Source organism: Dromiciops gliroides, chromosome 3 (genome assembly GCF_019393635.1).
Source record: "Dromiciops gliroides isolate mDroGli1 chromosome 3, mDroGli1.pri, whole genome shotgun sequence".
Classification (NCBI taxonomy): domain Eukaryota; kingdom Metazoa; phylum Chordata; class Mammalia; order Microbiotheria; family Microbiotheriidae; genus Dromiciops; species Dromiciops gliroides.
Genome location: NC_057863.1, coordinates 573,560,911 through 573,581,746, shown reverse-complemented (window position 1 = coordinate 573,581,746; position 20,836 = coordinate 573,560,911). Strand labels below are relative to the sequence as shown.

The following is a 20,836-nucleotide window of genomic DNA, read 5'->3' as shown; positions in this document are numbered from 1 at the left end:
ATCTTAAGAGTTGAAAGGTCCCTTGGACATCATATCAATTTCCCACCCAAGTACTATAACTCAAATGATAGTCTTAATAGCATCTAATCTCTCTCAATGGTTTTTCAGGCCTGGTAACTTCTATTTAAATAATCAACAAAACAATATAGTACTTATTAGTGTACTTCATACCTTTGCAGTATCAAAACGTTCACTAGCAATAAGCCAAATACAGATCATAGTTCCAGTCCTACCTAGAAAAGAAATTAATTAGGTGACCATTGCTCAATAGATGAGTGTTTTCAATCTTGCCGTTGCCAGCCACTTACAGAGATTATAAACTGAGTTTGTTTTCTTCTAACCTAAATATACATGTCCATGATACATGCTTCAGAAATAATCAGACATTTCACTGGCTTGAACTTGTGTCCAGACTTCAGGCTTCTAACTTATTATTTTCCCCTGTTAAGACTTAGCGATAATAAAAATAATAACAACCACAATAGAATTTATATAGAATTTTAAAGTTTGTAAAGTACTTTACATATATTATCTGATCCTTTCAACAGTCCTAGGAGTTGGATGCTATTATTAGCCCCATTTTACAGAGGAGGAAACTGAGGTAGACAGAAGTTCAATGACCTGTCCAGGGTCACACAGCTAACAAGTATCTGAGGCTGGATTTGAACTCAGGTCTTCCTCACTCCAGGTCCAATGATTTAGCTATCCTCTGTGCCACTTAACTGTCTCAGCTAATATTTTAGAGTATTTTCCCTTGCCCTAAGTCTCTGTCAAATCTATGTCATTTTTTTTTGGTAGGGCAATGAGGGTTAAGTAACTTGCCCAAGGTCACACAGCTAGTAAGTGTCAAGTGTTTGAGGTCAAATTTGAACTCAGGTCCTCCTGAATTCAGGGCTGGTGCTTCAACCATTGTGCCACCTAGCTGCCCCCTGTATCATTCTTAAGATCACTTATTTCTTCTGCTGGAATCTATCCTATAATCATGCCTTTCAAAGCACTTTGTACCTCTTCTATGCTTTTATTATAAAGAGTGTCTGAAAGGTCACAGTGAAATTTTAGGCTTTAATGACTTTTCATCTTTAAGTTAATAGGCTTTAATAACTTTAAATCTTTATGTTATTAAAGCCTGAAACTGCACTGAGATCTTTGGGACACTCTATTTCAATTTGTATTACAGTTATTTGTGTTCTTGTCTTATCTGTCCTACTGGTCTAAGTTTCTGGAGCAAAGAGGACATTTCTTATTTATTTTTCTATGAAACACACTGTTTGGCAATGTATTTCAGTGGACATTGCTTAACATTTGTTTGTTGAATTGAAATGAACTTATTTAGTCAGATATAGTTCAATTCTACAACATAATCAAAAAAGGCTATTGGGAGAGAGGAAAGTACTTTTCTATTTGGTTTCATAGAAGCTTCTTATCTACAGCTAAAGGAGCTCTATGCCATGCTTGGCACCCAGCTTAAGTGGCTGACAGTAGAGGCTTCATCTCAAGTATCATTCTATAAATATCTATGAAGAGTTATTCAAAACCCTGTAAGAAACGGAATGGAGAGAGAATATTCCCTACTCATGTGCCACATGCCAAAGTTATCCTTCTTCCAGCATGATAGACATGTGGTTCCCATACTTCATCTAAGTATAATATGTTACCATTGAATGACATTTTGAGTTCTAGGAAAGCCTAAATCTTCACTGTCTATATTTAAACCAGAAAAAAAAAAACCAAATCCCCAAACCTCTTATTAAATGCCTGTTAAGTACAATAGGAGATTCAAAAAATAGCTCCTTCTTCAAGGACCTTGCTATCTAGTTTCCCAAATTAATGTATCATGTGAAAAGTTAAGCAATAAAATACTTAAATAGCATATGTGCAATTGCTGTATGACCTTCTCAGAAAATATAGGGATTCAAAAGAAAAAGAGGTAATTTTAGGTCAGTATGGCCAGGAAGGATTTTATTTGGTCTTCCAAGATGGAATCTGAGCTAGAGAGGATTTGAATGGATGTGTCATAGGAAATGTAGGAAAGAGAGTTGAGAATCATTGTCCATGTTAGCAACAGAGGATAGAGAGGGGGACTGGACTTGTGATTTCATTAATGTAGGGAGCTTCCTTTGCCAGTGTAGATCAACACATTCTCTGCAACTTAGAGTCAGAGAGTTGCTTAGAGCTGTTGTTGTTTGTCTTTCATTTTTGAAAAGGACCAATGACATTACAGGGTGGTATCACCAATGACATCACAGGGTGATGTCTTGAGTTGCATGTGAATTGGATTTAAGTGAGGCAGAGTTGCACAAAGACATTAGCCTCACTCTTTCGTCTAGAGTCATCAAAGCCCACTGGCAAGACAAAAAGTTAGGGTGACTAGTGATGGCTTGGGATACAGTGGATGATGTTGGTATCTTCCATACCTGACCAAGCTCTAAGGGCTCTACAGAGTCTACTTTCGTCACCTTCACAGTCCTTGGAACATGCATTGAGCACTGAGGAGGTGAAAGTCTTGCCCAAGGTCTCATAGCCAGTGTGTGTCAAGGCAGATTGAACACAGGTTCTCCTGGCTTTGAAGCCAGATCTCTATCCATTATGATGTGCTTTCTCTCTGTTGTCTGTGATATTAGTTTTTAAGACCTCCATGTTCACAAACTACATTTCTCAAATATATTTCAAACACACTAACGAACTCAGAGCACTATTATTCTGTTCCCTCTGGAATAGAAAGTATTTTCTTTTCAAATATTAGGACACATACAGGCTTCTTGTACTGAATTCCCACCTTGCTCACTGGAGATCCATCTGACTAGGAAAAAGAACTAAAAATGCATTCCATGTCAATTAGAATAGGGAGAAGGGGATGAAGGAGCATAGCTCTTCCTTGGCCTGAGTTCATAATTCTATGTGAAGAGACTATGGCATAGAAATTCACTTGAAGCCTCTTTTTCTTTCAACTGAAGATCAGTACAGCTATAGAAGTTGAATCCAAGAGAAAGAGAACAGTATTACCTTTGCCTCCCATACAGTGAACTACTATGATATTTTTTGGATCCTTCTCCATCCATTCAAATACACTGTCCACAAATTTCAGCATTTCACTGGTTAAAAGCAAATGAGTTTTAGTTGAATAGAAGTATTATTTTGAAATTCAGGACCCTCCCCCTTTACTCCTCCCCAGTAGTCCCACTCCCTCAGTACATGGCATACAACCTACATTACGGTGGGAACATTGTGATCATCAATAGGGAATCTTTCTACCCTGTTATGGAAGTATGAATGATTATAGCTTCTCTCACCTAAAAAGATAACAGAAATCAAACTTAAACATTGAACTAAAACATTAAGTTTACATCAGAATTTTATTGTTGTTTTTTAAACTTTTATGTTCAACATTTATTTTGGGAGTTTGCGTTTTTGAAATGGTTCTAGGCAGAAGATGCTTAAGAGGACATTTAAGCAATATTAATAGTAATAAAAATAGTTTGCCACTACTTTCAAATACTAGAGCTCCTCTATTCCAAGAAGCTCAAAATACTGTGTGTTTGTGTGTGTGTATGTGTGTGTATGTTACAATGGAGCATAGATACAGGGCCCCTTCTAGCCTTGACGTTAGCATATATATAAAAATTACAGTTCACTTAGCCCACCTAAGAATTTGCCCACATGAGGAACTCTATCCAAGAATAGTTACGTCTTCCCTGCAGGAAAGTTTGAAACTTTGGAAACATTTGGATAGCAGTGGCATTAATTGCCCAACTGTGCCCTGAGGTCATAGCCTTGACATATTAAACTTCAGCAAGTGGCTCATGGTGTAATACCAAATAGGACCCACAGCAGAGGTAAATACATCTGATTAAGGGATGAGAGCAAGAAAAAATATATTCATCTATCTGAGTTTTCAGAAAAAAAGTGCCAAGGTGGTCCCAAGTCTAATTCTCACTGATGTATCCTTGCATTTGGATCGCCATGGAGATGCCCCCCCTCCCTATATCTCAGTTCCATGATATCAGTGGGTAGTTGATTTTAAGAAATTATTTCCATCTGGAATACGTGAGAAAGAGTTTATGTCTCCATGGTAATTCTGATGCAGGCATACATAGGCTTCACCTAAAAAAAAGTTCAAGAAATATCATTCCCTATCATTAAGGAGGCAGAGTAGAGTAAAAAGAGAACTCAGATGCAAGTCAGAAGACAAGGATTCTTGTCCTAGATAGCTGTGTCACATAGGGCAAGTCACTTTATTCCTCTGGGTCTGTCTCCTTAACAATTAAAAACAGTATATTGCATTTAATGATTTTTAAAGTTTTCTCCAGCTTTAACAGCTTGCAAAGCTTTAATCGAGACAGTTTTGTCTTATATCCTTTATATCCTTTCCTTTTTATAATATTTTGATTCAACACTAAGCTGTCTTTAAAAAGCAGGGCCCTTTAAAACTTAAGTGGGAGTGAGGGTAAAGAGCCTTCAGAAATAGTCACTGGAAGAAAAGGAAATTATAATGAGGAAGGAAGAAATAAGCGTTTCAAAGTACTTACTAGGTGCCAGGCAGTATGCTAAGTTCTTTACAAGTATCTCATTTAGTCCTTATAAGAACGCTGAGAGGCAGGGCTATGTTTAATCCCTGTTTTACAGATGAAGAAATCGAGAGAGACAGTGACTAAGTGACTTGCCCAGGATCACACAACTACTAAGTGTCAGATCTTCCTGTCTCCTGGTCCAGCACTTGATCCTCTGCTCCTTCTACCAGGCTCACATGAGACCATCACTTGCTAGAAGGCACTGACTTCAGTAAACAAGCAATCAACTAGATTATTAATTAAGGTCCTATTTTGTACCAGGCACAAAATTTCGTGCTAAGTGCTTATATTCAAAACAGAATAGTGAAATGGATCATTTATACATACTGCATAAGTTGTAGATCTTGTAGCAATCTGGATGTTTCATATCCAGGAATCTCACGACTTCCTAAAACATATACAAATATGTATATTTTCACATACACACATAATAAAATGTAGAACATTTAAACTCAAAATGATTAACTATTATTATTATGAAATGATTAACATGATTATGCCAATTCTTCGCACTTTTTAATTATAATAACTGGTCTTTATACAGGGCTTTGATTTTACATGCATGATGTAATTCAATCCTCACAACAACCTCAGGAAGTAGGCACCTTCGTTTTGCAGATAAGGAAGCAGAGGCTTTTCCAGGTTGAGTGACTTACCCATGGTGATAACACAGCTAAGAGCAGCACTATGGACAGTGCCTCGAAGGAAGGTATAGAGAGCAAGTGTGTCCTAGCATTCACCACATACCTAGTTCTTCTGATGGGGAACAAGTCACCTATGATGGTTGTTAAAACATTAGTGTGCTACTTTGGCTAGGAGAGAGAGGTGAATTTGACCTTACAAGTATAGTCAGTACATCATCTGTCTTAAAGAAATTGGTCCTTGTTGCTTTTATTTTAATTGATTAATCCATTCAGATTGATCTCTGACCTAAACTCTCAGATGCTTGGTTAGCCCTGTTGATCACTTAAGTGTCAAGATGACATTTTTAAAAATATAGTGTAACACCTCACTTATCCAGGTGGTCATACTTCCAGCAACATCAACCATCTGGAACAGAGCTACCCCCACCAAAAGAAAAAGCATCTAAGCAGCAAGGGAAATGGTGCTATTAGGCTCTTAAACTTTCATCCAAGGAATCTTGTGAGTAACAAAGGCAAGTGTGACTGTATTGTAGAGTGTGAGAGAGGAGGTAATATTCAATGAACTGGAAAGCTAGGATAGTGCTATGTTATGAAGGGCTTAAAAAAAATCTAAACAGTGAGAAAAATGATTATTTTCTTATTATATTAATAACCAATTTATATACAAGACCCAAACATCCTCTTTTTGCTTGCCCTTTCTTTTGTGTTTTTTTTTGTGTGTGTGTTTTTGTTTTCTTTTGTTTTTGTTTTGTGGGGCAATGAGGGTTAAGTGACTTGCCCATGGTCACACAGCTAGTAAGTGTCAAGTGTCTAAGGCCGTATTTGAACTCAGGTCCTCCTGAATCCAAGGCGGTGCTTTATCCACTGCACCACCTAGCTGCCCCCCTTGCTTGCCCTTTCAAAGCCCAGTCTCTCAAGGACATTTCTAACCTTGTCCCAAAAAGTCACCCCACACAGAACAGTAGATATTTGGGGCAGTTTAGGAGACCATCAGTATTATTCATATACTGACTACTTCAATTGAACCAATGGCTCTCTTCAAAAGTTAAACCAAAGAACATGCCCCAGGAGGCAGCAATGACTTCAATGAGCAATATTGACTCAAAAGTCAAAGGACATTGGTTTAAAACCTGCCTCCAATCCCCACTGACTATGTGTCTTTGAGCAAGTCTCTTGGTTTCCAGGGGCTTCGATTTCCTCATCCATAAAATGAGCTCTAGATATATGATCCTTTGATCTTATGGGACACTCACTTGCTAACAGTTCAAATAAGTTATTATGCAGAGTCCACATGTGATTGAGTAAACAAATGTGTCCTTTTCCTTACTAGATCCTTCCTGGAGTCCCAGCACTCCTGAAGTCTTTGATGCATGACGTCAGGGAGTTTCCTGGAGCTTACACTAATGGTCATCTTGGTGAGCCTTCATACCCAGTTCCTCAGGCTGAATTGGTTCTAAAAGCAGTTTCTGTTGTGAACTATTTATTTGTAAAAGCACTGTGGGATGATCCAATCAGAATCAAACATCACAGTGCAAGGGAACATCAAGGCTTTTGCCATCCAACCCAAAGTGTGAAGGCTGTCCAAGAGAAATAATGGTAGCTAGAGGACATGTCTGTTAGGGTGTGACCTCCAAGTCTTGGGGTCCTATTTCCCCAGAGAGTGATATCATATTTCCAGTGGGCTTCAATATCAACACAGCCTAGATTTGTGCCCGAGTAGAAGTGATAGAAAAGGCAGTTCTGGGACACAGGACAGTTGGAAGGGGGGAAAGACAGAGCTTTTGAAGCAAGGGTGAAAGATGAACCTGATGTGGTTAAGCTAATGTATATATTCCCCTCCCTGGTCCCAGGGTGGGGTAGGCATTATTTCTACAGTATCTGTCTGATAGGGAGATGAAACTATTCCTGGCCTGTTAGGCAGAATGATTAGCACAATGTAATGCAGCCATGTTCCCATATCCCTCTGAGCCATTTGGTCAATGAATCAAGACCATCACATTCCATGTAGCAGTCACCTGATTCAGTAGAAAAAATGCTATTTGCAAATGAGGTTATCCCCTGTCCTAAAGTATTTATGTAAAGCCAGTGAACCCCTTGATTTATTTATTTTGTAGCTTGGGAGGAGAGTGAGGCTTCAAGCTAGAGCTGGGGATTGATCTGATAAGCTTTCAAATGACCAGAGGAAAGCAACCAGAAAGGAGGGGGATCCATTAAAGGGATGGGGAATTTTAGCCAGGAGCATGCCTGCTTAGAGAAGACCCAATGGTCAGTCGTCTTACAGCATTTAAAAGACTGGCATTTGGGAGAAGTATTAAATTTGTTCTGTCTGCCCCCAAAGTGGAGAATGAGAAGAGGTGGATGGATGTTGCAGAGAAGTGGACTTAAACTTGATCAAAGGAAAAATTCCTTTTTTGTTTGTTTTTTGTTCAGTCATGTCTGACTCTTTGTCACCCCATTTAGGGTTTCCTTGGCAAAGATACAGATGAGGAAACTGAGGCAAACTGGGTTAAGCAATTTTCCCAGGATCACACAGCTAGTAAGTGTCTGGAGCCAGATTTGAACTTAGGAAAATGAGTTTTCCTTACTCCAAGCCCACCATCTATCTACTGTGCCACCTAGCTGCTCAACTAACAACTCATGTTCTCCAAAAGTGAAATGTATTGCCTCTGGGGGTTTTCAAGAAGATTTTGGATGACCACTTATGGGTTATGTTTTAAGTGCATTTTTGTCCAGCTGTAGGTTAGACTAGACAGTCTCTGAGATCCTTTCCAGCTCTAAAATTCTTTAATTCTATGAAATTTCAAAAGAGCAGTTAGCTGTTGGGTAGTTTAGAAAAGACCTCTGTGGTCTATGCTAGAGACCATGCTCCAAGATGACATTGACCCATTAAGCACCATTCTTTGGGCACAGTTTTACAAACCATCCTAAATCCATCTATCATTCAGCCCATATGCTACCATTTTAACCACAAGACTGGTTGAAAGAGATTTTAAGTAACAAGGGACTTAATAAGGAAAATCTAAATATATAAATTATATCTAGATACTTGAAAGCAGGATGTCTGAGTATCCCCATTTCCAGACAGTTTCAGGCACATGTTAGGTGCTTAAGAAATAATTGTTGATTCATTGATTGATTAATATCTACCTATAGAACTGGATTCAGCACTACCAACAAATTGATCTGAGACATTGTGGACACAGTTTAAGATTAACACTTGGAAGAGGAAAAGAATAATACTCTCAGTGACAAAGAGTTCACTTATGAGTCTAATGTGTGAACTTCAGATCACATTTTTCCTTATAACAATGTGATAGTTTGGGGGCAGCTAGGTGGCGCAGTGGATAAAGTTCCAGCCTTGGATTCAGAAGGACCTGAATTCAAAATGCGACCTCAGACACTTGACACTTACTAGCTATGTGACCCTGGGCAAGTCACTTAACCCTCATTGCCCCACAAAACAAAAACAAAATTAAAAAACAATGTGATAGTTTGATTTACAGTTCAAACCACAAGAGCCAATTTAACCTACTATACAGAAAATATTATATATTTGAAATTAAAATAGTGCAAAACCCAATGCCATCAGAGATACTTTTTTCATTTAAACATCATAACATATATTTAAAGACATAAAACATTTTAAATATAGATACACAGACCACACTATTTTTAAACTAATGTCCATTTCCTAAGTCTACAAACATGTCACTGGAACTCTGGAAAGGACTGTAAAGGGGATACCTTGATTGCATGGAGAGTTGGAGAGTTTGCAAAGGAGATGGTTCTATTGCTCTGCATCCAGTTTGAGTTATGTAGTACTTACTGTTCTAATTCTAAGAAAAGCTTAGGCACTACCTGTTCTGTGAAGGGGAATGGAAATGAGGAGGGTGATCACCAAAAGCCTGCCAGCCTTTTATCCAAGAGAACATAAAGAGAAGACAATAGTGGAATGTATAAAACCTAAAATTCTAGCTATGATGCTTAAAATCTAATGTGTGGTTGCCTGACCTGACCCCAGTGTGGGGGAGAAACTAGCTAAGATTTACTGATCAATTCAGCAAGAGTTTAGGCTTTTAAGTATTTATTAAAGTGTATTAGAAGTTAGTGAAGAGAGAGAATGGAAAACCCTAGTTTAGATCTATGCAGCATAGTCAGAGAGAGAAACCCTTGCTTTTCCTAGCAGTCCACGTGAAGTTCTCCCACCATGCCAAAGTCCTGGACAAAATGAGACCACTTCTCTGCAGCTTCTCCCAGAAGCCCTCTGTGAAACAGGAAGCAGGGCCGTCCACACACACACACACACACACACACACACACACACACACACACACACAACTCCAAGATAATTGGTTGGTAGCTTTGATTAACAAGGCACACAGGCATTAGACACAACTTCCAGATGCCAATCCAAACTTGAAACCCCAAAAAGGTCACTTCCAGGTGCCAAGTCACATGGCTTCTCTTCAGGCCTGATTCTCACAATGTCCCTCTCAGCAGGGGGCAATCCTATGCAGGGCAAGATATATTACTATACCCACTTGAGTGAGTATTTTATTCCTTCTTTGAGCCAATCATGATGAGATTAAGGCTCATTCAGTCCCCCACTTCCCCTATCTTACCTTCCACTCTATAAGTTTTTTTCTTGCTTCTTTTATGTGAGATACTTTACCCCATTCCACCTATCCCTTTCCCTTTCTCCCAGTATAATCCTCTCACCCCTTAATTTTATTTTAAAGATGTCATCATGGGGCAGCTAGGTGACACAGTGGACAAAGCACCTGCCTTGAACCAAGGTGGACCTGAACCCAAATCTGGCCTCAGACACAAGACACTCACCAATTGTTCAACCCTGGGCATGCCACCTAACCCTGACTGCCCCGCAAAAAAAATAAATTAAAAAAAAAAATAAATGCTTTACAGATAACATCCCTTCACAATCAATTTCCTCCTATGCCCTCTGGCTAAATTTATTCCTTTCAGCTTCCCTAATACTGAGAAAGTTCTTATGAGTTAGAAGTATTTTCCCACATAGGAATGTTAACAGTTTAACCTTTTAACCTCCCTCATGATTTCTTTTTCCTGTTTACCTTTTTATGCTTCTCTAGGGTCTTGTATTTGAAAGTCAAATTTTCTATTCAGTTCAGGTCTTTTCATCACGAATACTGAAAGTCCTCTTTTTCATTGAAGTCCCATTTTCCCCCCTGAAAGATTATGCTCAGTTTTGATGGGTAGGTGATTTCTGGTTATAATCCCAATTCTTTTGCCCTCTGGAATATCATATTCCATGCCCTCTGATCCTTTAAAGTAGAAGCTGCTCAATTTTGTGTTATCCTGACTGTGGCTCCACAGTACTTGAATTGTTTCTTTCTGGTTGCTTGCAATATTTTCTCCTTGACCTGGGAGCTCTGGAATTTGGCTATAATATTCCTGGAAGTTTTCATTTTGGGATCTCTTTCAGGAGGTGATAGGTGAATTCTTTCCATTTCTATTTTACTTTCTGCTTTCAGAATATCAAAGCAATTTTCCCTGACAATCTCTAGGAAGACGATGTCTAAGCTCTTTTTTTTATTGTGGTTTTCAGGTAGTCCAGTAATTTTCAAATTATATCTTCTGGATTTATTTCCAGGTCAGCTGTTTTTCCAAGGAGATATTTCACATTGCCCTCTACTTTTTCATTCATTTGGATTTTCTTTATTGTGTCTTGATTCCTCATAAAGTCATTAACTTCCATTTGTTCAATCCTAATTCTTAACCAATTATTTTCTTCAGAGAGTTTTTCTATTTGGCTTTTCAAGCTGTTGACTTTTTTTTCATGGCCTTCCTGCATCATTCTCATTTCTCTTTCCATTTTTTCCTCTACCTCTCTTACTTTATCTTCAAGGCCCTTTTTGAGCATTTCTATGACCTAAAAGCAATTCATATTTTTTCTTAGGAGCTTTGGATGTAGGATTTTTTTACTTTGTTGTCTTTTTCTGAGGGTGTATTTTGATCTTCCTTGTCACCAAAGAAACTTTCTATGGTTCACATTTTTTTTTCTGTCTGTTCATGTTCCTAGCCTATTTCTTGACTTTGAAGTCCTTTTTTTTTTTTTTTGCTGGCCAATGGGGGTTAAGTAACTTGCCCAGGGTCACACAGCTAGTAAGTGTCAAGTGTCTAAGGCCGGCTTTGAACTCAGGTCCTCCTGAATCCAGGGTCGGTGCTTTATCCACTGCACCACCTAGCTGCCCCAACTTTTAAGTCCTTCTTAAAGTAGGGCACTGCTTCCAGGACACACTGTCCCAAGCTCCAGTGGGTCCCAGGTGGTACAATTGAAGGAGAGGCAGGTTCTTCACTTGCCTGGCCTGTGCTCTAGTCTATAAATCAATGCAAAGAAATCTTGAAGGGATAGACTTGGTCAATAACCTCATAGGGTACAGACTGAATCAGAATCCATAATGAAGATGACTTCAGAGATGTTTCCATCATTATGTATAGAGCACCAGCCATTGTAACTTCTTTGCTCATTTAAGTCATAGATTATGGAACCTATGGACAGCTGCATGCCTTTGTATTCATTCTCTGGGTTGGCAAGTGACAGTGACCAACAATCTAGATAGAGAAAATCCCAGCAAGGGGGCTGGAGAGAGAATGCATGGTTGGCTCTCCTGGGGTTCTAGGGCAAGAGAGACTAGGGTTAATTTTTAAGAGTTCTGTAACCAGAGCTTAGCACAGTGCCTGGCACATAGTAGGTGTTTAAGAAATATTTCTAGACTAACTGCAACTTTTTCCTTTGAAGTTTTAATATTCTGTGGAGAAAGGATGAAGAAATCCTTTAAAGAACCCCATAGAAATATTGTGCTTTAGTTTCAGAGTCAGTAAGCAGACTCTGTAATTCTTCAATGGAAACCCACATTCCCTTCTTCAGGAAAATGAAAGGAAGCACGAACAAAAGAAAATGTAGTGACTGTAGGACATTGGTATGGAGAAGCAAGATTGTATAGTCCTGGAGCCTTCATGGAAGAAAAGTAGGTATAACTGAGTCACAATAGGTGAGGAACACTATCGCTTGATGGAATAGCAAAGGACACAGAGGGAGAAGTAAAGAAAACTGGAAATGTACACAAGTGACACTTGCAGAGTTACACCAGAAATGACCAAAAAGAAATTAATAGGACAAGGGGATCTGGGGGTAAGGAGGGAAATGGAGTTCATTTTGGTGATACCAGTGAAGAGGGGATTCTCAGAGATAGTATAAGCTGGCCTACATAAGTCAGGGAGTGTTTAGATTGATATCTCCCTTGAAGTATAAAATTGTAATGGACTCCAATGAGAAATATAAAATGAGTACCTATTAGATAATGTTCTCTCTTACCTTAATGGGGTTTCTATAGAGTGAACGACTTCCAGATGATGGGAAGGACATGGCAATAACATTATCTGAAAGTAAAAAGAGATTGCTCCTATTAAGAAATCTTTAAAATGATGAAATGATAAGATTTTGCAAATATAAAATCATACATATTTATAATGTATTGACTCTCAGACCACTTTTATTTACAAGCTCCTTTTCTAGTAGTAGAAAGTTTATTTCAGGGAATTAAGAGTCACAGAATAGAAACAAGTCAACCCTGTGACTAGATGTGGACTGAGATTTGGATAAATTTATAGAGTAGAATGATCATTTAATTCCATGAGTTTCAAGAGCCATCTAGTTCTAATTGAATTCCCTAGTTGACGCTAGTTGAAAAAGGATTTGTATCTGCTCTCACCAGCAGTAAGCATGGGAGGGGAAAAGGACTCAGACTAATGGTAATTCATGTTTGATCCCAAGGACCTTTGGAAGATCAAGTCAGAGCTTGCTCTCTCCAATGGTTTTGGTAACTTTTGTTAAGCTTTCTAAGATTGTCTCCAATTTTACCTTTATGTACTTTTTTGTACATGGTATCTTCCCCATTGGGTTGTGAACTTCTTGAGGAAAGAAACTGGGTTTTTGTTTTGTTTGTTTTTTGCTTTTCTTTGTCTTCCTGGTGCTTAGCACAGTGCCAAACACATGACTGGTACTTAATAAATGTTTTTTGGCTTGACTTTCACAGATCCAGGAACTTTGCAAATCAGTGACTGAAATTCCTGGGAAATTTTCAAACTGATGAAGTTTTTTTTGGGTCCCTGAGCCCAATCAGATTTTTATAGACTCTCCCCACCCCACCCCACCCCACCCCCTGACATTTTAGACTGAACTATTCTAAACTCAAATTTAGGAAATCTGACAGAGTAGACAAGCTTTAAAAATGCTATCAATGAAATTGAACATCCATTCAAAGCTTTAGTGAACCGAGTCCTGATAACTAAGGTAAATCTCAGGAGAGATGTGATAGATGACTAATTGGACCCCTATTTTATTCCAATAAGTAGTAGTCAGTTTGATATGAATCCATAGGGGTGGTGATTATTATAAGTTCTGATAGTAGGCCTCAGAGCTGTGAACTGCAGATTGTAAATTGACTGGCTTAATCATAAGAAGCTAACTAGAGGAGCTCTACCCTTGTTTTCTCTTATTTTAGTGACCAAGACCTGCATGCCAGAGGTCACTCTATTACATGGAAAGTCTCCCAGCCATTTTTGTTGCCCCTCCATCCTTTGTCATCTCTTTATTTTCCAACATGGGGAAGCATACCATAAGCACATAGCCAGTGAGTGACCTTGGTTGCCCACTTGTGGCCTGCCTTTCTACCAGTCCATGAATGTGCTCTTTGGCTTATTAGGATCTCCTGAAAGGTCAGGCTAGGTCTTTTAAGGTCTGTTCACCAGCCCATTTGTTAGTCAGCAGGATTCTGTATTTTGTGTTGACTTTCCTGGACAGTCAAGGGCAGTAAGACTATATTTCTGGTCTGCTTCACCTGGACTGTCCAGGTATCAAGCACTATAAAACTAAGGGGGCTTCTCAGATCATGAGGAAAATATGAGGTCCACTTAATTGGAGGGGGCCATAGACTCTCTCTCTCTTTTTTTTTTGCAGGCAATGAGGGTTAAGTGACTTACCCAGGGTCACACAGCTAGTAAGTGTCAAGTGTCTGAGGTCACATTTGAACTCAGATCCTCCTGAATCTAGGGCTGGTGCTTTATCCACTGTACCACCTAGCTGCCCCACCCCCCATAGACTCTTTTATTTTTATTTTTTTAGTGAGGCAATTTGGGGTTAAGTGACTTGCCCAGGGTCACACAGCTAGTAAGTGTTAAGTGTCCTGAGACCGGATTTGGAACTCAGGTACTCCTGACTCCAGGGCCGGTGCTCTATCCACTGCGCCACCTAACTGGCCCCCCCCCCATAGACTCTTTAATAAAGGGTCCTTGACTCAGAGCTCTTCCTCAGTGGTTTTTCTTGCAGATTAGGCAATTATAATCCACAAAGAGGGCAGGAAGAGTTCTCTTCCTATAGTTTAAAAAATATGTTTGATAGTCAAATATCTTTTGGCTGAGAGATAATAAAAATGATAGCATTGATTCCCCATTTCCACCCCAACACTACCACTCTTACATATGTGTGCATTATCCCACCCCCTTCCATTCTATATTTGCAAGAGTAGAAGGGAAACTCAGTAAGAACAAAGAGAAAGGTTTTTCGAATGCAGAATGTTTTGAAAAAAGCAATCTGGTTTGGATTAAACCAAAGCAAAACATAAACCGAATTATTGACAAGGGAGCATATTTTTTAAGTTAGTGCATGCAAATCAACAAGCCATTGTAGATAGTCATTAGGTAATTTTATCAAGCTGTACAAACCAGTCACATAAGTGAGGTCTAGGTCAAATCCATCTTTCTTGTAACGTCTTTTGTTTTCTGAAACCTTGGAGAGAAAATGACAGATTTGTAAATGTATGCCCACCTAACAACAAAGAACATACATATATTACCTAGATATATGTCATCCTTGCCAGTAGCTCCCAGAATAAGAGGCATCTAGGTAGCACACTGCTTAGAGTACTAGGCCTGGAGTTAGGAAGACCTGAATTCAATCCAGTCTTGTGTACTTGATAGCTGTGTGACCTTGAACAAGTCACTAACTTCTTGTTTGCCTCAGTTTCCTCAACTGTAAAATGGGGATAACAGCCCCTGTCTCCCAGGGTTGTTGTGAGGATCAAATGAGATAATATTTGCAAAGGGCTTAGCATAGTGCCTGGCTCATAGCAGATACTATATACACTGTCTAGCTAGAATAACAGATATGCTTCAGAATCCAAAAGAGGGTTTGCCTACTTACCAACTTTCTAGCTGCTTTTTCAATCTTTCTTTTCTCACTGGCCAGCTGAAATACTTTTACTAGGACAAAAAGTCTTAAAGCTTTTAGGACAAATGTCAACCTAACAGTGAACACAAAAGAAAAAATTTTGCTTCAGAACTTGCAGTTAATGGCAAGAAAGAGTCAAAGGTTCAAGTTCATTTTTTGTTCAATCTGCTTCCACCCAGGGGAGACTCAGGAAGCCCCCTTCAGGTAGGAGAGCTACTGGATCTGGGCATTGGTTTGGGGTTTTTTGGGAAGTTTCAAAGTTGTCAGTACATAGTTATAAGGGACACTTTTAACTCCAAAGCCACCTTAAGCCATTAGAAATTGGAGCTGGGATGTCCAGATTATGGAATTGTATAGGACCAAAGGCCTCAGTTCCTTTCCCAGCTTTGCCATTTATTAACTATGTACCTTTCGGAAGCTCTTTTAACTTCCATCAACTTCAATTACTTTCTCTGTAAAATATTGGGGGAAAATCATACCTTCCCTCCATAACTCACACAGTTATTATAAAGATCAAATGAGATCATGAATGGGAAAAGTATTCTGCAAAGTGCAAAGCTTTATGTAAGATGTTTTAACATCACCATTAGAGACAATAAGAACAACACAGTGTCCAAGTCAGGGATATATGAGTTGGGGGATGTTGGAATTGAAACTTAATAACCAGAAATAGAATGTTGCGAACAGTAAACAGTCAGTCATCAAGTATTTATTAAGTGGTTGCTATGTGCCAGGCACTGTGCTAAGTACAGGAAATATTAATAAAAAAAACAGAAAGAAATACAGTCCTTGCCCTCAAGTAGTTTACATTCTAATGGGGGAAGACAATACATTAAAGGGAGCTGGAAAGCAGGGGAAGTGGGGGTAGGGAGGAACACAGAATCACAAAATCTCAGAGTTAGAAGGGTCCTCAGCGGCATCCTGACAGGTCTGCCTGAAGACTTTTAGTCAGTCAGTCAAATAAATATCTCTTGAGCTCTCACTATGTGCTAAATGCTAGGGATACAGAGAAAAGAGAAGAACAACATACCCTGCCCTCAAGGAGCCCACACTCATTGAGGAGACAATATACAAATAACTATGTACATATAACATAAAAAGAAAGTAATCTTAGAGGGACAGAAATGGGGGAGGGGAGAAGTCATGTAAAGACCTACTACAGAAGGTAGGGTTTGAGCCAGGATTTGGAAAGCAGTCTATGCATGGAGATCAGCCAATGTAAGTGCATGGAGTTGGGAGATAGTGGGAGAGCCAAGTGTGAGAAACAATAGGCTCATATAGATGAATTTAAGAGTTCATGGAAGGATATAAGGTATACTCTGGAAGTGAAGACTGGAAAGACAGAAGGGGCCAGGTTGTAAAGGATTTTAAATGACAAATAAAGGATTTTACATTTAATCCTACAAGGAATAGGGAGCCATTGAAGTTTATTAAATTTGGATGGGGAGTGATATGGTTAGACCTATAATTAAGGAGAATCACTTTGGCTGCTGAGTGGGAGATTGGATAAGAATGGGGAGAGACTTGAGTCAGGGAGACCAACCAGGTTATTGCTATAGTCTGGGTGTGAGGAAATTAGCACCAGTATGGCAGCCACGGGAGTGAAGAGAAGGGGTTCTATGCAAGAAATGTGGAAAAATGAATGATAAGATTTAATGATTGATTGCATATATGGGGTGAGGGTAAATTAGGAAATGAGGATTACACAAGAGAATGGAAGCTTTGATGACTAGGGGGATGGTGCTCTTGCCTCAATAGCAACAGTTAAAAAGAGGATGGGGGAAGATAAGTTCTTTTTGGGGCATGGTAAGTTTGAGATCCCCCACAGGATATCCAAGAGACAAGATTGTAGCTCAGGAGAGATTAGAGTTGGATGTATATAGATCTGCAAATCATAGAGATGATAGTTGAGCCCATGGGAGATGCTGAGATCACAAAGCAAGAGTATAGAAGAAAAAGAGAAAGAGGGCCCAGGAGAAAGCCAATGTGTGTATGAGAGGGCAGGGATGGTGAGAGGGAGAGATAGCCATGTTAGTAGCAAAGAAGACTAAGGAGTGGTCAGATGGGTGGGAAGAGAACCAGAAGAGAGCAAGGTCATAAAAACCTAAAGAGGAAAAAATGTCAAGAAGATGGATATTGGTAGTGTCAAAGGTTTCAAAGATGTCAAGAATTGAAAAAATGGTATTCCCTATTGATTATATGTATAAGTAAACCACAATGCTTACTAAGTGACATAGTGTTCAGCCTGGAGTCAGGAAGACTCATCTTCCTGAGTTCAAATCCAGCCTTAGACACTTACTAGCCATGTAACCTTGGGCAAGTCACTGGCACATGGTAGGTTGTTCATCCTGTAAGCCCCCTTCCTCACACCATGACTTAAAAGACTTTTTCCTACGGTTGATATGACCCAGTGAGGGTTTAGAGTGTGAGTCATAAAGTATTTCCCAGGGAACCCTGCAGTATGCTACAAGGGATGTTGTTGAATGTTTAGACTTTCACAGTGAAAATATAGGGAGAGGGAGAGAGAGATGGAAAGGGAGAAGGAGAGAGGAAGAGGGAAAGGGAGAGGGATAAGGAGAGAGGCTGAGGGAGGCTATTTCAGAAGTCCCAGGTGGAAAAGCAGGAAGTAAAGCCTGTGAGTTCTTGACCAGTTGAGCCAATAAGTAAATAGCATAGAGATATCCGGCAAGATTGAAGTTCCTGTGACAAGCAAGAAGTCTAACATCTAAGCACAAGTAGACTGTTGAGAGCAATGTCTGAATCCAACAGGAGTTGAGAAGTTTGTGTTAAACAGAACTTTTGTTTCTTCACCCTAATGTGGAATGAGTGAGATTGAGTTCCCACTCAGTAAAGTTGGAGCATCTGAAATGCATGTATCTTTGCCTGTAGTTTATTAGCGTGTTATTTAATCAAATTAAACTGCTTGTTATTGTTATTATTGGTCCTTCATTCTGAAAGAGGACCATGACATCAGGAGGTGATGTCATGATTTGCAGTAAATTGGATTTAAGTGAGGGAGGGCTGTGCAAGGTCACCAATCTCACTCTCTCATCCAGAGCCATCTGAGTCCAGAGGCAAAATATACAACAGGATGATTGGAGATGGCCCCTGATATTTAAAGTAATTGGGGTTAAGTGATTTGCCCAGGGTCACACAGCTATTAAGTGTCTGAAGTCAGACTTGAATTCGGGTTTTCCCAACTTCAGAGCCAGTGCTCTATTCACTGTGCCACCTAGCTGCCCCAAACTGTTTACTAATTGATCAAGGTAGCAAAAATAGTAAAATATAGGAAAAGTGATTTTTGAAGGGACTGGGAATGTAAGATAGGCATGTAAAACAACTGCTAGTAGTGTCCTGAATTACTTCAATGATGCTCAAAAATGGGTTGGAAACATGCAAAAATTACTAAATAATTCATGTGCTTCATATTTCACAACTAGAATTCTCATCATCATCTTGATCATAGCTAGCATTTATATAGTACTTTAAGGTTTGAAAATCATTTTATAAATATTATCCAATTTATTCTTAGGTGATAGGAACTATTTTTATCCCCATCTTATAGATGAGGAAACTGAGGAAGACAGAGGTGAAGTGATTTGCCTAAAGTCACAAGCTAGTAAACAGTGTTTGAGGCTGAATTTGAACTTGTCTTCCTGATTAGTCCAGCACTCTATCCACTATGGCATCTAGATGCTTAAATATACCTGGATCTCTATATCACTAAAAAGATATGAGGAGCAAGAAAGTAATCTTCCAAAGAAAGTCAATATACAGTAATACTTAGTGATTTCAATGCCAAGTTTGACATAAGAGAGAGAAAAGTATGTCAGAAAAATATGGTTCAATGTTAAGAAACAAGAGACTAAAATGCTTGTAAATTAATATGAAACTATACACCTGTCCTGAATACTTTCTTCAAGATGGAAGTTGGAGGGTACTGAAATAGTGAACATTTTTTTTTTAAAAAAGGAAATTGATTACAACTTAGCATAGAGTCAGTGATGAGTTGCTGATGTGAAAATCATTTCAGAATCAGTTATGTGTAAACAGACCATCAATTTGTGGAAGCAAAAATAAAAATCAAGATCAAATTAGAATAAGGGATGAAGAAAAAAGAAGAAAATGGTCTATCCAATTGAAGTAGTTCTAATATAATCTAGTCAAGTAAGCTATTGACACCAAAAAAATGGGAATTAGGCCTAATGACATTTTCTACAGAAGTCTAACTGATGGAAAGCAGTCATCACAGTAAGAAGGCCAAAAGAATCCAGAAACTTCTCCAACCAGTGGCAACTGTCTTTTTTGCCAAATGTGGAGACTTAAAAGCCAGAGAGAACATGGTTTAGAATATAAATCCATTTGCAAAATATTTAGGAGAAAGATGGTAAGACATCGTTATTCTTACAAGACAGTACCATGCTTTTGTATTCATTTACTTTTACCTATTCTTGCATTCATCTTTTTTATAGGTTTTTTTAAAATCTAAAAAATTTAAAATTCAAAAATCTAATTTGGTTGATGAGTGCTCTGTGAATCTATGTTGCTCTTTTTAGATAATTTCTCTTTTTCCTCTTCCTTAGAACAATTTCTTTTTTTGTCTTCAGAGATTTATTCTTTTTTGGGGGGGGGGCAATGAGGGTTAAGTGACTTGCCCAGGGTCACACAGCTAGTAAGTGTCACATGTCTGAGGCTGGATTTGAACTCAGGTCCTCCTGAATCCAGGGCCAGTGCTTTATCCACTGAGTCACCTAGCTACTCCCATAGAGGTTTATTCTTAAGACTTAACAGCCTTTCTAATTTTTCTTTCTCAGGTGCTCTTAACCTAGAAGCAGTGGACTGCCAAGAGGGTCTGAGCATGGATCTGAGGAGGTGAGTGAACTTGGATGGGAAAAAATATTTATTCAGTTAATAAGCATTTATTAAGGACCTATTATGTACCAGACAATATGCTAAGTGCTGAGGATACAAAGTCATAAGGTAGTTCCTCCTCTTGAGGAGCTTCTCATCTAATAACAGAGATAGCGTACCAATAACTGTACAAACAAACCATGTTCAGAATAAATAGGAAATACTCAATGGGGGGCACCTAGGTGGCATAGTGAATAAAGCACTGGTCTTGGATTCAGGAGGACCTGAGTTCAAATCCAGCCTCATACACTTGACACTTAGTAGCTGTGTGACCCTGGGCAAGTCACTTAACCCTTATTGCCCTGCAAAAAAAAATACTCAGTGGAAGGAAGATATTAGAATTAAGAGGGATTGGGAAAGGCTTCCTATAGGAAGTAGAATTCAAGTTGGGATTTGAAGGAAGCCAGGTGAGCCAGGAGGGAGAAAGAGGAAGAGCATTCTTGGCA

General features: G+C 39.0%; 1 protein-coding gene across 1 annotated transcript in view; it reads right to left on the bottom strand.

Moving 5' to 3' along the window:
* The window catches only part of LOC122747963 (phosphatidylinositol 3,4,5-trisphosphate 3-phosphatase TPTE2-like), an 82,151-nt gene that overhangs the window by 31,762 nt on the left and 29,553 nt on the right, over positions 1 to 20,836 (bottom strand). The window contains exons 6-12 of the mRNA XM_043993725.1: positions 15,453 to 15,552; positions 14,975 to 15,038; positions 12,567 to 12,631; positions 4,896 to 4,956; positions 3,209 to 3,290; positions 3,004 to 3,092; positions 172 to 233 (exon numbers count right to left, since the gene is read on the bottom strand). Of these exons, the coding sequence (XP_043849660.1) occupies positions 172 to 233; positions 3,004 to 3,092; positions 3,209 to 3,290; positions 4,896 to 4,956; positions 12,567 to 12,631; positions 14,975 to 15,038; positions 15,453 to 15,552 (523 nt within the window). The remainder of the gene's footprint in view (positions 1 to 171; positions 234 to 3,003; positions 3,093 to 3,208; positions 3,291 to 4,895; positions 4,957 to 12,566; positions 12,632 to 14,974; positions 15,039 to 15,452; positions 15,553 to 20,836) is intronic.